Source organism: Dermacentor albipictus, chromosome 7 (assembly GCF_038994185.2).
Source record: "Dermacentor albipictus isolate Rhodes 1998 colony chromosome 7, USDA_Dalb.pri_finalv2, whole genome shotgun sequence".
Taxonomy (NCBI): domain Eukaryota; kingdom Metazoa; phylum Arthropoda; class Arachnida; order Ixodida; family Ixodidae; genus Dermacentor; species Dermacentor albipictus.
In genome coordinates this window covers 101,429,672-101,446,440 of record NC_091827.1, presented here as the reverse complement: position 1 = coordinate 101,446,440, position 16,769 = coordinate 101,429,672, and the positions used below count along the sequence as shown (strand labels likewise).

General features: G+C 44.9%; 1 protein-coding gene across 2 annotated transcripts; it reads right to left on the bottom strand.

The window, feature by feature from the left end:
• Positions 1-7,352: 7,352 nt before the first annotated feature.
• LOC135917195 (uncharacterized) lies at positions 7,353-16,132 on the bottom strand. Of its 2 annotated transcripts, none has more exons than XM_065450707.2 (5): positions 15,933-16,132; positions 14,646-14,707; positions 12,256-12,348; positions 8,670-8,696; positions 7,353-7,525 (listed from the first exon to the last, which is right to left on the bottom strand). In XM_065450707.2, the coding sequence occupies exons 1-5, from the start codon at positions 16,081-16,083 to the stop codon at positions 7,418-7,420; spliced, it is 441 nt and encodes a 146-aa protein (XP_065306779.1). In that variant the 5' UTR covers positions 16,084-16,132; the 3' UTR covers positions 7,353-7,417. The 2 variants fall into 2 exon arrangements, with proteins under 2 accessions (XP_065306779.1, XP_065306780.1); XM_065450708.2 differs by having other exon boundaries at positions 14,646-14,789; positions 15,933-16,129.
• Positions 16,133-16,769: the final 637 nt, after the last annotated feature.

Below are 16,769 nucleotides of genomic sequence, written 5' to 3'. Positions count from 1 at the left end.
CATGCACGCCGGCGCTACCTGCTGCTACATGGACTTTTCCCAAACCTTTCACCACATCCAGCAAAGGTTCTACCGGGCCAGGATACGACACGACGCGGAAAAATACGTGTCGGCTTGCTAACAATGCCAACGTCAGAAGTGTCCGGTGATTACGCCGCCCGTACTTCTTCATCCCGTATCACCTCCTAACTCTCCCTTCGAGGCTGTTGGTGCCGATCATCTTGGCCCATTTCCGCGATCAAACAGTGCCGATCGATAGGTAGTCTGTGTCGACCTACTGATGTGCTATGGAGAAACTGTGGCAGTACCTGCAGCAAAGGCTTTCCACGGATCACAGTTTAAGCTTCGCTTTGTAACTCCGCCTCAACTGTGGTTGCGGCGCACGCGAGCTCTCCTTTTCAATGCTTCGACATGTTATCAGGCATGCGACGCAGCTGGTGAAGCGAGCGGAGGCGAACGCAACGACGAGGAACGCGGTGTGACGAGGAACACGGTGTGACGTCGTGTGCCTCCTCGGAGCGCGGCCATGGCGAAATCGCAAGTTCGCGGCCAGTAAAGCTTTCGCTTTAAAAATAATTATTTCTAATTAGACGCCTTTCTGGTCATGGTACTATGCCATTGATCAAATGTTTCCGTGCTGCGCCCACTTCGCCTGTCTGTCACCCCAGATAACAAAACCGCCAGAACTCACCTCGTCAAAGTGACGTGTACGTATTAAATAGGCATGAATATGCCGAACAAAACGGAATTTTTTTCTTAATAGCCAGAGGCTGCTCCGTTCCGAAAGGAATAGAAAATGGCTGCCCACCGATTGCTCTGGCACTAGCTACTCGGAGTGGCCTGGCAGCATGGATCTATTTGCGTATAATAAACATTTGTTCCGTGGCCGTGTAACATTATCGAGCTCTTTCGGCACATATACGACGCCACTTTGCCAACTCTTCTTTGCTGAGGATCCGTTCAAGTGGTATTTTTAACGCTCCGTTCCTCGGCGCCGCGATTTTCCACTAGCCACCGCAAGCTAAGTAAGGGGAAACGGGTAAATCACAGACGCCGGAACCACCTTCCTTATCCGGTTATTTACTTTCATTGGGCTGGCTCTGCCCTATCGAACCCCTCCCCACTTCAGCGTAATCCTCGCCTGTTTTCAGCCAGTTGTATAAGAAAATCTGCTGAATATAGACGATTTTATTCGCTTTTAAAGAAAAGAAAAAAATCCCCTTCTATAAACAAGGAGCTCGTTTGATTGGGCTTTTCAAGTAACGCTGCGGGTTACCGCCCGATGGTTGCGTAGGTGGCAACGTAAACTTGACATCAGGAAATTGCAATAAAAACAGATTGGAATCGTTTTACGCTACATAAGGCCCTATAACGTAAAACTATTCCAATATGTTTTTATTCCAATCTGCAGACGTCAAATGTGCGTAATCGCCGACGCCAGCACCGGGCGGTCACCCGCAGGCTTGTCTGAACAGACAAATCAAGCGCTCTCCACTTTCATAGGAGGTCACTTTTGTTTGCTTGAAAAATGAATAACATATTGCCTACACTGAGCAGCTTGTCTTATCTAATTGGCCGACAAGAAGCGAGGAGCATGCTCAAGTGGAGAGGGATTCGATGGGGCAGCGCCAGTGCGCTGATAGTCGATAACCGGATGAAGAGGGTGGTGCCGGCGTATGCGATTGGTACGCTTTCCTTTGCTTAGCTTGCAGTGGCTGGTCGAAAATCGCGGCGGCATGCAACGGAAGCTTAAGAATGACGCTAAAACGGATTCTCAGCAAAGAAGAGTTAGCACAATGAGGTCTTAAACGTGCCGAAAGTGCGCGAAAACGTTACACGGCCACGCATGAAGATTTATTATACGCAAATAAACCCATGCTCTCCGGCATCTGCGGGTGGTCAGCGCCTGAGCGATTGGCGGCAGCCATCTTTTATTCCTTTCGGAATGAGGCAGCCTGCGGATATTCAGAAGAAAATTCATTTTTGTTCGGCATATTAATGCATCTTTAATGTGTACACGTCACTATGACGCGGGAGTTTTTTCGGTTTTGTGACGTCGCGTGACAGGCACGTGAAGTGGGAGCAGCCCGAATACGTTTGACCAATAGCCCGGGGCTAATGGCGAAAAGGCCTCAAATCAGAAATATCTATCTATCTATCTATCTATCTATCTATCTATCTATCTATCTATCTATCTATCTATCTATCTATCTATCTATCTATCTATCTATCTATCTATCTATCTATCTATCTATCTATCTATCTATCTATCTATCTATCTATCTATCTATCTATCTATCTATCTATCTATCTATCTATCTATCTATCTATCTATCTATCTATCTATCTATCTATCTATCTATCTATCTATCTATCTATCTATCTATCTATCTATCTATCTATCTATCTATCTATCTATCTATCTATCTATCTATCTATCTGTCTATCTATCTAGGGCGAACCAGAATGGCTTTGCCCCTATTTTTTCTTAGCCAAAATAAAGTACATACAGGCGAATATCACTATATGAAATATTCTACCTACCTTACAATGTGTTTCTACATAGTCCCCACACCGGTTTAGGCATTTGCCCCATCGTAGCACTAAATTTGGGATACGCTTGTGCTAGAACTCATTCGGCTGACTGTGGAGCTACCGCCGGACTGCTGTCTTGATTTGACCGTTGCATGTGAATCGTTGTACTGCCATGAACTATTTCATCATCATCATCATCATCCTGGTTACGACCACTGCAGGGCAAAGGCTTCTCCCATACTTCTCCAACTACCCGGTCATGTACTAATTGTGGCCATGTTCTCCCTGCAAACTTCTTAATCTCATCCACCCACCTAACTTTCTGCCGCCCCCTGCTACGCTTCCCTTCCCTTGGAATCCAGTCCGTAACCCTTAATGACCATCGGTTATCTTCTCCCCTGATGTCCTGCCCATGCCCATTTATTTTTCCTGATTTCAACTAAGATATCATTTACTCGTGTTTGTTCTCTCACCCAATCTGCTCTTTTCTTATCCCTTAACGTTACACCTATCATTCTTCTTTCCATAGCTCGTTGCGTCGTCCTCAATTTAAGTAGAACTCTCTTCGTAAGCCTCCAGGTATCTGCCCCGTAGCTTTGTACTGATAAGACATAGCTATTATGTACTTTTCTCTTGAGGGATAATGGCAGCCTGCTGTTCATGATCTGACAATGCCTGCCAAACGCACGCCAGCCCATTCTTATTCTTCAGTGGATCCAAACGTGGAAATCACTAGGGGTGAAGACCGTACTATGTGGTTGGTGGTCTAGACTCTTCCAGTGAAACAGCCGGTGCTTGTCGGCGGATCTCATAGCCCCATCTGTCCTCGTATTGTAATGGAGGGTAACCGCGTCGTTCCCATCGAGCATCCCTCGGCGTTTTCGCCTAATTGGCTGCCCGCAGACCTGACGGTCTGGAACAATAACTGTCAGCCAGGATCGTAGCCAGTGGGTGGGGGGGGGGTGCATGGGGCTTCAGCCACTTCGCGCCCCCCCCCCCCCTAAATAGTTTCGTGCTGTCATGCGCCACCATCCAAAACAACCTAAGGCGCCAGAAATCATCCTGGATTTTGTCTAGAATGGAATTCTCACGCTCAAAAAGACATTTCAGCGTGAACGTTGCGAGCTCGGGCTGGATTTCGTGGCAACGCCCATGCATCGGAGTCATATAACGCAAGGAGCCCCATCCGAGCCCGAGCACAAAGTTTCAAGGCCGTTGTGATGGCGAGCGGGCTAGTCGTGGCATCTCGCAGAGGCCGCGAAATCGATACGGAGCGCATGAATTTCTATTACGAATCTATATGGACATAAAGTTCTCATAAACTTTTGATGCGAAAGGTGCATTGATGTTTCCAAACTAGTGCGTTAGATTTTCAATTCCGGAAATTAGTGGGTTTATTGTTGCTATAAAAATTTGATGCCAAAGGTGCATTGACTTGTCTGAAGCCATACATCAGACCATACAACGAGACAAGCCAAATCAACACACTTTCAAACAAGTTGACAAAACACGCAGCGAAATCCGATGAGCCGAAGCGTTGTGGTGGTTCATATGTGCCTACATGTGACAGAAAAGAATGTCAAATTTTTTTTTCACCTATGCGAAAGCATCCATGTCAAGGCGCTAAAGCCAGCAAAGGTAAGTGCATTCTTATCTATTTTTCTACGTTGACTTTTCTTCGCGAGGACGCGTTGAGCCTCTTCAATTTTCTTATTCTCGCTACCCGCGGGCTGCCAGAGCCAGCGAAAGCACATGCGTTTTTCTCGTGTTGCCCCGGCCACCACGCAGCGCACTTTGGTGCGCGCTCGTTTTTATTTATTTGTTCATTTATTTCCAATACTGTTAGCCCTTGCGGGCTGTTACAGCATGGTGTCCTGTACCGGTGAGCGACAATCCACCAGGCCGAGTGCATTTTCGCCTGGTAGTTTTGGACGCTTTCTGGCTAGCAGTCGAGAAAAAGAAACATTGGTCACACGACGGCATCACTCTGGGGACTCGACGGATTGAAACGCGTTCGCTTGAGCGTACCGACTACGGAAAGTCTTGTCTCACCGGTGTAAGATACCGAGCAGTATGCGTATGCTTTTCTGTGGACCAAACGTTTAACGTTTTCTTCGATATTCTTTCGGTAGCCACATTAGCTGCCAAAAGTAGGCGTTCGATTGTGGGCAATTTGCTTTTCGGGTTTTTTTTCATTTCGGTGTTCCCGTCCCACAAAAGACAAAAAGACATAGTTGCGGGGCAGCGAACTGTCGCATGATGAAAGTTTGATTTGGTTACTTCTTTTTTTAAGGTTACTTCTTTTTACGCTTCAATTGCCGGATACTATTATTGTATTATTGCGATAGCGACTCTATGGACACTCCAGGTGCATTCCTGCCGTTGCCGTCGCCCTCATATTGCGTATAAAGTCCTATGCGATAACGTCGTGACCACGTGCCGCATGCTGTATGTGCGAGTAAAAGCGTAGGAGGGTGATGGTGGCGTGGGTGAACCGACGATGGTGCCTCACTATTGTGTGCGCAAGGAAGAAAAGCGGGGAGGAAGCGCGCCGCCTTCTATCGCGCGCGATACAGCAGGGGGAGTGGAGGGAGAGGTGGCGGGCCTTAGGATTTCGTGATCTGCGAATCTTTGATTGCGCAACATGTTTACTGGCCCTGTTTGACGCATTATACACAGTGACTTTTTCTTAGATGATTAGATTTATTGGAGACTTATACGTATATTTAAATATCTTGATGCGTGGTTTTGTATATACCTGCAGTGAACTTTGTTTTCAGTTACACTTCTTGCCCTTTATCAAGCTATATCTTCGCATTTGTATATTCCATTGCAACTTCGGGTTTCTAATGCATGAAGGCGAGTCAAGTCAAAGTGACTGAACGCACCCCGCGCAATAATGGTTCGGTTTTTCATGTGCGAGGCGTGCGCGAAGTACACAGGCATCTCTCATTTACAAAACTGACACGCCGGTGTGAGGATAAATGTTCTTGAATGCGCTCATACACTGGGTTGAATATGATTGTGTGACATAGTGGACGCTCCAAAAGTTGAATAGCGTGGTGTCGTGAGGTTTTTGACAGCTGAAGGTGTTTCCCTAAAAGAAATTAGTAGGCGCATGGCTGCCGTGTACGTGGAACATTGCATTTCATTGGCCACTGTGAAGAGTTGGAGCAAACTGTTAAAGCAAGCACGTGGAACCTGCGAGGACTATCCAAGACCGGGCTAAAGCCACCGCGGAATCACATCCAACGCAATTGCTAAGGTTGAAGAGATGATAAGACAAGAGCGGTGGATAAGCATCGATGAACTGGCAGAGCGTGTGATGACATCAGTCGCGTTTATTTTCGCAGGCTAATGCATGAATGTCTCTGTTTTCGGTTCTTGTGTGCGCAATGGCGGCCCAATATTTTGAACCACCGCCAGAAGGCGGAGAGGTTCGGACTCATCTCATTCGATGTCACAACGAGGGTGGCGACTTCTTGTCTGCAGCTGTGAGGGCGCGAATCACGGTGCCACTACTACGAGCCTGAAACAGGACGACAAAGCTCACTGCGGAAACATTTGAATTCCCCACCCCCAAAGAAAGCAAAGGCCGTCGTTTCCGCCGGAAATGTGGTGTTGACTTTTCCTTTTCGATCGTCAGGGGACATTACTGATCGAATTTGCTAAACCTGGAGAGATTATCAATCGCTTGCAATATTGTGAAACGCTGGATCGGCTGCGTGTCGCAATCAAGAACAAACGGCGTGGAAAATTGACGAACGGGGTCATATTGCCCCACGACAACGCCCGTCCGCCCGTCGCTGTTGTGGTTAGCGCGAAACCGGCAAAGTTTATATGTGGCAGAACTGCTTTTTATATGGGCTTGCGGCTGTTACTTTCAGTGCAATTGCACAACCGGCGACAGCTTCTCCAGCGAAATACGCTGGAACAAAGGACAACGCGATTGAGATTTTTTCCCTGGCGGTTGCATATGTACAAAAATGTAAACGAAGTTCTTGAATGAGAGAGCTTCATCAAAATATTTGTCCTCAACTTGTTCAATTAATGGCCTTTACATTTTTCATATCAGCTGCATGCACTGCTTTGCTGTTTTCGAACTGATACGGTTCTAAAGTTCGTGTGATATTTTCTTAACTTATTAAATAGACAAAACATGGTAGCATTGATATCAGTTATTTCGGGTACAATTTTTGGGACATACGAGTGCATTCTTTCATAAAAAATACATATGTTATTTGCCTTGACAGCGGACAGCGTTTAAGAATTCGTTTGCAGCATCTGTGGCAATGGCAGTGCAGTTATTATTTATGTACTTGATCCCTTGACAAATTTTATGAAGAGGCCGAACTGCAACGTGAGATTCCCCCCTCCTCCCCCCCCCCCCCCCCCCCCCGAGCGCTATTTGTGGACTGCTGTCGGCATTGATGAGTGCACCTTGTGGCAGGAAATCCAGCATTAGTGGTTCTCGGCGATTCCAGAAGACCCTTAGCATCCCTTTCCCAACAGATGGCATTGAACGGTTCTTTTTTTTTTGTCACAGGCGAACCTGGATACTTCACCACTATGGTCTGCTGCTTCGATTCCGGCGTGAAAGGCACTATCCAGGTTTCATTGCAAGTAACAATGTGATCCAGGAAACTTTCACCCTCCTCGGTATGCCGTTTCAGATGATTCAGTGAAGCATTAATTCGCTTGCATTTCAAGATGTCATCCAACTTGCTAGGCACCCGCCAACATGAAACCTTCCGGTTTCTTATGTTCATGATGGTGCGTCCGGAACAGAACACAAGCATGCTAAGAAACGCATGGGATGCGCGTTCTCGTATTTATTTGAGCTTTAAATAAACGCGTGTTGGTTCAACGTTATTTACAGAATTCAGGCTTCAGATGTGACTTCGCTGACCTCCTGGGGTGCTTCACTGGTGACCACTTGCTGGGGCCGACAGCCATAGAAGGCTACACGGAGCTCCTGGTTCTGCTCAGTCTGAAAGCAGAAAAAAGCAGAAAATTATGTATTACAACATTTGGGAATCAATGCCGAATTACGACCTTCATGCAGCTTTTACTACTTTGAACTGTAATTTTTTCACGATTAAATTTGTCACTCGCGGCATAAACCACCTTGCACGTCTTCCAGCCATTTCAATGTTTAAGTAGAAAGAAAAAAATTGCTTTTATAGCAAATCGAAAATCTTGAAGCAGGTGTTCTGATAACGACACTCCAGCGTTTAGCAAAATTTAATGGAACAGCCGCGTATTTCGTCACGGCAGGCCGCATCACCTAAATTTCTTCTAACGGGCCCCTGCAACACTTTAGCTAATCACAAGATGACCTCACTATTAAAAAACGTTGTCTCATGAATCTCACACCACAAAAATTTTTCGAATCCTTCAACTAATGTGGAGCTATCGCACCAATACGTGGCTTTCTCTCTATTTTCGTCTCGGCTAGCGCGCTTGAAGCTACACAGCGGATAAGCCAAGAGGGCAAAGCCCCGGCCAAAAGTTGAGTGTCACGGTGGCAGCCGCAGTGGATTGCGCAGCGCAGCACGTCCCTGCCATCTCGGAGACCACATCCAGCTGACGCAGCTACGCGCAGTGCAAAGATTAACTGATCGTCTGTTCTTTTTTTCTTTCTTTTTTTGAAATCACATACACAGATATTTTTTCATTTATTTAGCTCAAGTTTAGCAGTTACTTATTAATAACAATGCTCTCGCGATCACAAGATAAGCCAATAGCGTTGGCGCACCTGATTCTTTCGATAACGCGGCCTGACGGCATTGCGGAATGCGAGAGCAAGCGATTGTTAGTTGCTTTTGACACGAGATTGTAAATTACCTGCTCGATGCAGTGCAACAATATTTGGCTCACATGTTCACAGTAGCCTCATTAACGGATCGGCAGCGTCTTTTGGTATGCTAAAGAAGGTTTTCCAGGTACCCTTTAATATAACATCGGGTTGGCCTTTGTAATTTCAAGTGATACATAATCTTCATCGAATATTACTTTTACAACCCCTAATACACAGCGACTTATTTAAAGGTGAAAGTAAACATGTAAACGTGCGAGGTATCCTTCACGCAAAAGAAAATAGGTTATTCTTTGTTCAGATTAAACAAACTCACCGTGAAAATGTCGGTTCGGTTGTTTTCCTGCAAAATGTGAAGAAAAAGTATTCAGTTTCTTTTCACTTGCATTGATTAGAGGTACTTTAGTATTTATCGGTGGCAACCGTAGCCCTAAGCAACCTTCCGCATTATACAACATTGAGACACACTTTCAAGCTTAAGAGGAAGCTTTAGCTCGGGTACTCCTATCTAAATACACGTAAACGGAGGGTTCGTTTTTCTCGGCAACCACTGCACCAAATTTGACCAAGTTTATTGCATTTAAAAGAAAAACTTAAAATCTAGTGACTGTTGGTTTCAAATTTTCGATTTAGGCTGTCAAGTTTTTTTAAATATTAGTAAAAATCGCAAATTTTCAGAAAACGAAACTTTCAAGTTTACAACTCCGTAACTCAGCAAGAAAAAATGATATCGAAATTCTGTGAATTGTACCTAACAGCACATCTAATGCGGACAAATTTGACATTTTACACATGAATCTAGAAAAATTGATTATTATGTAATTACAACTTTTGCAGAACCCTCGTAAACAACGTAACAAATTCACGTAAGATGTAAAATGACTTATGAAATTTGTCCGCTTTGAATGATATAATGGATTCCGTTTACAGAACCACGATATCTGTTCTTGATGCAGAGCTAGTAGTTTGTAAGCTTCGTGTTCTATTTTTTTCAGACTTCTGAATTTTTGAAAATCTTTTTAGCAAAATTCAAGCCCTAAATAAAAATTCCACTTCCAACAATCACACGAATTTAGCTTTCTCTCTCAAATGCGACAAAATTCATTAAAATCGGTGCAGGGGTTGTTTCAGAAAAACGCTTTTGCGTTTTACATGTGTTTGAACAGGCCGCGTTGGAGTTGGGCCCGAGCTGAAGCTTCCTCTTAAGCTCGCATGCAATCAATGATCTATACTAGTCTTTTAGGCCGCTGTTACGAAGTGGGATTTTATTTAATGAATTCATCAACGTAGAGTGAGGATGCCCTTTTTATTCGCTGTTAGCTTAGTATGTGTCCTGGTGATGACTCAGATTCCAAGGCAGCGGCAACGTAGTCGCTTATAGTATTCTCGTTGGCTCCAAAAATGTTTGTTCCTCGCAAACCGCGGCATCATGCGGCGCTGATATATTTTTTTTCAGACATAGGTGTGAGGCGTACGCTGCGAGCTGCCATAGGTGGTGTTCAAAAGACACGTGCCATTTCGCCATTAGTGGTACCCTCCCTCACTGTCTCGCATTGCCACGATACGCTGGTAGCAACGAGTGCATGGGAGTTGGCTGTTAAGTGTACACTCCTCTGACGACCTGAATTTATTGCAATGAAACGAACTCCGTTTTTATTGTTTGTTCCACCTCGCACGCCGCGCAGCTGGTACTCAGTCGAGCGGCAACACTGCAGTGCATCAAAAGCGTGGCCATCGATGTCGTGGCGGAACAGGGGAACGCCAGAGTTTCGAAAGTAATGCAAAAGCCTGATGCACATACAGATCTTTGTCGCAGTGTTGTGAAGTTGCACAGAGCTTAATAAAAAATGTAACACTTGCATATCACATACCTGTCTAAGTAATTTGTGGCGACAAAGCAAAGCCAACCCTACATTTATTTCTCCCGACTTTCAGTGCTACGTACTTTTGGTGAACATTACTGAAAGCATAGTGATTTCCTCCTTACCCTAAGGCTCCCAGGAAGCCTTAGCTCCCGACTGGCAGAAAATAGAGAGAGGTTAATGATGGTGCGATGTGGACACCACATGTTGGTTAGGCGCGCAGTCGGTTTGTGCGTCTTTTATACTGAACAAAGAAGTAAACAATCAATTTCCTTAAATTTTGCACCAGTTTCATGTAACAAAAAAGCAAGCACCAAAAAATAAAATGTCAAAATATACGAAAGATTCAATTGTCACACGGATGGAGCTACGGCTGGCACTGCCGACGACTTCAAGTGATATCGAACGAGATTTCGCTTTCTCTGGAAGGACTAAACCTAGCTTGCTTATCGAAGCACGTTTCATCCTGACTCCATCGTTCAAAGCGCACACACGTGCTCGGATAGTTTAGTGGGCGCAATGAATTTCATAATTTTTAAAAAACTCATACTGTTATACCAGTTAGGCTTGAGGGTGTCAAATAAAGCACGCTGCAGGGGGGTCGAACTAGAGGGCAGTTAAAATGCCATTAGTGCCATCTTGTAATTGCTCAGGATTGGACGTCTTCGGGACGCTTAGTGCAGGATGACCTCTTTTGGCGCCACTGGTTGCCGTTTCATTTGATTTTCTTGACTACCAACGGGGCCGCACGCGTGTTTTTGCGCACCCTCAACTTTATTTACGCTGATCTTTCTGTCTCTATTCCCCGATCATCAGTGCAAGGTTGCAAACCTGATTTTTTATTCTGGTAGATCTTTAGTTGTTTCTTGAACATGCATGATTAGGCTAACTTGAATTGACCTGTCCTCCTTTAGTCTATTTTTCCCTCTCCTAGGGTGAATTATAAAAAGAATGTAACGTTCTATTAGTTTTTTTTTTCGTGCAATGCCACGGGTTTGTTCAAAGACTTACGTACATGCTTGAATAATTCTACATGTTGCATTAAACAGCTAAGAAAAAAATTATTGACGCCAGTGGCATTGTAGGCAGCTATTAGGATTGCCTCTTCTAAGAATGCCTACTAAGTAAAAAAAAAAGGTTTCGTTCATATTGGTGTACTGTCTTTTTTTGTGGTAAAGAAGTGTCGGTTGGCATAGGCAGAAATGTTTTTTTTTCGGGGCAGGGGGCGCGAACATGATAGGTGTCCCTCCCCAGCTATTTCGCAATGCTGCTTTGAAAGCTTCCCTGAACATACTTATGCTTTTTCGTTATTGTTGTAATGTCCATTTGTGTGTAATAAGTACTTCAACCTCATTTTGCTACTCAAGGTATGTGCGTAAGTATGGGTAACTATGTATACGATACTATTTGTTCATGAAAAAAATAGTAACCGTGGTCGTACTTGTGGGCCACCATCACCTTTCTTTTGTTATGTCTACGAAAAATAGGCGCTTTCGACTGTATCTTGAAGAAAAAAATCGTTTTTGTATTATTTTCGGCTAATTTAAAAACGCCTGACGCTTTGGCCAGGTGCTTTTGAGATACAACAGTCAATATTCAATGTGCTCTGGTCGAACTCCATGTCGTCGGATGGCGCCGGCGCCGCTGCTGGTCATGTCTACGTTCTCGGTTATTTGGTGTTCCGTAAATGGTAATACTTTGGCCTCACGTGAGAGTATAGATGCCCACTGGGACATCGTACTTGAAGGATACGTTGTACCTACTGACGCAAAAGGCTTGTGTTTACCACCACACATTTATATAGCGTACAATTTTTGTGGTTGCCACAGCTCCCTCAAAGGCGGACATATTTTCCTGTCCTTTGCGTTAGGTGTCAGGATAACCACAAGCCCAAAAATATATATAAAAACCTGTGCTATAGGTAGTTCCTTAGAGGTATGCTTCTTCCGACAGTATAACAATTTCCTTGCCAAACCATATTTTGTATCTACGAAGTACAACATGTAGATAACGGTAGTAAAGAACAAATAGAAGACTTACCAGAGTGCCGTCTCTCTCACAAAACTTCCTGATTCCACAGAGGATGGTGTCGCACTCAACGCTCTCGCTCACTCGGTTCAGCTTCTGCAGGACCTGCATAGTATTGCTCACCCATACTAATTGCCCCAGTAATTTCACTTTGCATACGTACTACGTGCGTTGAGCAAGCAACAGCATTATGTTTCATTGCTCACTAGTTGACTCAAGCCTAGGGGCCGTATTGTTTGTTTGAAAACGTCCTTTTGTTTAGAGGGATACTTCCGCTCTCTATTATTCATCTTCCACTGGAAGCGAATGGGAAGGGATGCGTACAGGTGCCCTAAGCACCAGGAGGGGGACGTAGGAGTTTGGCTTCTTTGTGCTTGCTTGATGGTGATAGCACTGTTTTCTCCATTGGAAACCTAGGGCCCATATTTTATACCAATTCTTTTGATTTTCTATTCTTTTCACCCATGAAATCGACATGGACAATGCCGCGCCTCCGCTATCACATTACTAACATAAAATATTGCTCTGTGTGCCAAATTGCACATTCGCGACGCTCCAGTCTCTGATGGTACTTAGTATATAGCTTGTTTTATAATCAGAAGTAGACTGACATGGCCCATGCATATTGCTCGTGTTTGTTGTCCACGTGTCGCAAGCTTTGTATCCTGAAGCACGAACTGTGCTTCAGAATACAAACTGTATTAATTTGCTAATGTTAAAATACGGTCTTAAAGCACCTTATCAAGTCACGACTGGAATGTTCATGCAATACATGGGACCCCTACACAAAGGAGGACGTTAAGAAGCATCAATATAGAGAAAGACTATCAGATCGCTTTATATTTAACAGTGATAACCGAAGGTCATACCCTAGCAACCTCATGAATACTAATAATATTGTAATAATATGGCAATAATAATGTAACTCTACGAAGAAACTAAAATCATTGCCAACCATGGCATCATCCGCTCACTCCTGCATCTTCTGTGCAAGTGTTGCCGACTAGAAACACCCGGTATACTCTACACTCTAAAAACAGTTGCACCGTTTGGGGTGTATATTTGCCACACAACGATAATCGTCGTCTGTCTTGTCTTCATTTCCTTTCTTTAACGATGCGAGCCCGGTACTTTCCAGTAACGAACGGCATGCGCGTTATCAGCATGACATAGCATTCCCGACAGGAAAGTAAGGAGCGCAGCGTTTTCAAGAAGGGAAATGCGGGGAAGATAGATGACGATTATCGTTGTATGGCAAATATACACTCCAAAGGGTTTAAGCGTTTCTTACACTCTTAAAACGATTGCACCCATTGGGGTGTATATTTGCCCCATAACGATAATCGTTATTTGCCTTGCTTGCGTTTCCTTTCTTGAAAACTCGGCGCTCGCTACTTTCCTGTCGAGAATGCTGCGTCACACTGATAACGCGCATGGCGTTCGTGACTGGGAAGTACCGGGCTCGCCGCGTTAAAACAAGGAAACGTGGGCAAGACAGATGACGATTATTGTTTTGGGACAAGATAAGCCCCGAAGGGTGTAAATTTTTCTAAGAGTGTAGACTGTAAGAAAAGTTTCATCCTTATATGGCGCGCGAGATTGAGCCGCCATTGTCAGTTCCCTTTGCGGCCGATCGCGATATGCGCAGTTCACGCCGGAACAAACGCGACTGCCCCCCCCCCCCCCTACCGCTTATAGCGCGACGGAAGACGCGGCGCGTCTGTTATGCGCTTTCTTCGCGCGCGCCAGCTTGCGCTGCGATCGTCGGCTGCATGCGCATGATTTTACTCGCCCATACGGCATACGATGAGCGGTGACGGTGTTATCGCCCTTGGGCTCCGTGCCGAATATCGCGGCGGTGGCGAAGGCGACGCCAATGGTGACGGCAAGAATGCACCTGAAGTGTCCATAGAACTGATATCGCAACAAAATAAATATATAAAATATGGGCATGCGTTCAGAAAGCGGTACGTGCTCTAGAAGGTTCTTTGAAACCAGGCGCTGGCCAATCGCGATAGCGAACATGCTATTAGTGGAGACAAGTTGACGAATGACGAGCAGTATTTAAGAAGAAAAAGCGCTCTGAATTCGCCCCTCATCTTTTGCAAGCGCGCACCTCACTCATAGCAGCTTATGGCGTCGTTGTCAGAACAGCAGTCCGATGGCTCGTCGCACGCGCGCATTGACGCCAGTACCGTAGCTTGGGTGCCTGTGTGACGCAATTGCACGCGGGCTAGAATAGTCTTCCGTCATAAAGCGAAAGCGAAAATCCGCTGAAAGCGTATGGAGTACAAGTGAGTATTTTAGAATAGCGTGCAGATGGTGTGTGACTTGTCTTCAACAACTTCATACTAGCCAACGGCCGACTAGGAATACGAAAAAAATAAAACTGGAAAGCGTACCTCCTGAGTGACGTTTTGTTGAACGCACTCCACCACAGCAGCAAGCGACTCCGCTGGCAGGTCTGAAGAGAGAGAGAGATGAAGAGGAACAGCAGGGAGGTTAACTGCAGACGTTGGTCTCCGGTTTGCTACCTTACACAGGAGCTGGGAGATGGGATTAAAAAGAGAACAGAGATGAAACGGTTAAAAAACTTCACACACAGGGACACACACATGAAGGGAGTTCCAGTTAGAGACGTTCACAAAGGCCGGTAGATCGCAAGAAATGCAGTAGCACTTGCGCGGCGTTCTTCTGTGACGTCAGCTCCTCTCGGTGGTGTAGAACTCCTTCTTCCTATAGGGCTGGCCAAGAAGACATTACAGTTATCGCGCAGAATTATCGTGCAGCTTAGTCATGGTTGCAGGTTCACATTCGTAGTTACAGTGTACTTAAGAACACAGGCAATAAAGAATATAAATAAATAAATAAACAATATAAATTAATAAATTAATAAATTATTAGAACTACCTTGCTAAATCGCGTTCTAAAAGCTTCCATGATGCTGTGTCTCCTAGACATAGCTTCATTGTAGCGCTTACGTTTCTCACAGTGATTACAGATACAGTAACTACTTTCCCGGGCAAAAGAATCATCTTCCGCGATGGAGTCCTTGAAGCGGAGAAATGTAATTTGAAAACTTCAGAATATATTATTCTTATGATTGTATAACATTGAAATGGCAGAGATCAAGAGCAGGAAACTACCTGAGAGTGATACTTTATTTTGATGAACGAAATTTAGAGTTATCCGCAAAGTTCGGGCACATAATCTTGGGAACTTCTGTGTGTCTAAGATGGAAACTGTATTGAGCTGAAATAAAAGAGGTCATTGCTGGTTATTCGAAGCAAATCAAATAAGATATCCTAATATCGCAGGCATAAAATGACGATGCTCAAAAAGGTACTGAAGAAAAAAAATACTTAATGAAAATATTCCCTGATATTATTGATGCTTCGACCTGCGCAATCTTCTTGAGGTACTCTCTGAGAATGAGTCAAGTTGATTTTTTGTTTACATTGTATGCGCAGTGCGCTACTGCATGACAGTGCAAGTGCACTCATTGTGTGCATTGTGCATTTCGCTAAAGAAGCCAGAAGGCTGGGTTCTTCCTTTTTTTCCACAAAGACGACTAACGGACTGAAATAACACCGCAGCTATTTTACATTATTCGAGGGATATACTTTGCATACGTTGCACCTTTCAATTTGGCAACTGAAGTGCACTAGCAAAACCACGACGAGACTCACTGCAGACAGATCCATGGTGTCCATGATGGTGGCCATGGTGGTGTGCATGGTGGTGGCCATGGTGGCCTTCGTGCTGCTCTTCGTTGTGGCCTTCCTCGTGATCGGCGTAGGCAACGACGCAAAGTATGGCGAGGAACAGAACTACCTTCATGTTGGCTTAGTCTCAAGACGTTTCCGAAAGAAAGACTACTCAACGCTTCCTACACCTCGCCTAAATAGGGCTAACCCTTGCCATTTGTTTCAAGTCTTTCCCTTTCTCTTTCCTGCCGGCAGAAAAGATAAAGGGTATATGATAGGGCGTGAGCTTGCACCACTGACGTGGCGTGCTCATCATGGTGGGCCTCACGCCATACTTGCATCACAACGGACATTACGGGCGCGATAAAGATATTCGAGCACGAAAGTGAAACATTCCCTTAGGCCGTGTCAAGGCTCCCTAGTATATTCTTTTCAACTGTTAGCTATCAACTTCTGTGCAATCTCTCTGACATGTCCTCTTTATCGTTCCTTCTTGTCATCTTGCGTTTTTCGTGTTTCTTTCGTATGGCATTCAGCAATTCTGGCAGGCTTGATAAGCGTCTCGCTTTCCCCCGCTGATCTCTGAAGTTGACACCGCTGGCCTCCGTGGATACGGCCCTCGCATGGCGCATAAAGCCTTGCCATGATTCTAAGTTAGACCTGCGATAGTGTTTCCCAAGTCACAGAAGAAGCCGCAAGAGCGAAAAGATATAACCGTGTCAGAAGCTCGTGGCCCTGATAATGCAGCCTAAATTCCAAATAATTTGGTGTAACCCACATTGCGCCATGATATACAACACGTACAATACACTAATAACT

Bases quoted from the DNA above. Each gene is read 5' to 3' on its own strand.
- LOC135917195 (XM_065450707.2), bottom strand. From the start codon at position 16,083: ATGAAGGTAGTTCTGTTCCTCGCCATACTTTGCGTCGTTGCCTACGCC. The intron at 8,697-12,255 runs GTAAGTCTTCTA...CACATTTTGCAG, and splicing joins GTGAGAGAGACGGCACTCTG to GAAAACAACCGAACCGACAT. The intron at 7,526-8,669 runs GTGAGTTTGTTT...TTCTGCTTTCAG, and splicing joins ACCGAACCGACATTTTCACG to ACTGAGCAGAACCAGGAGCT.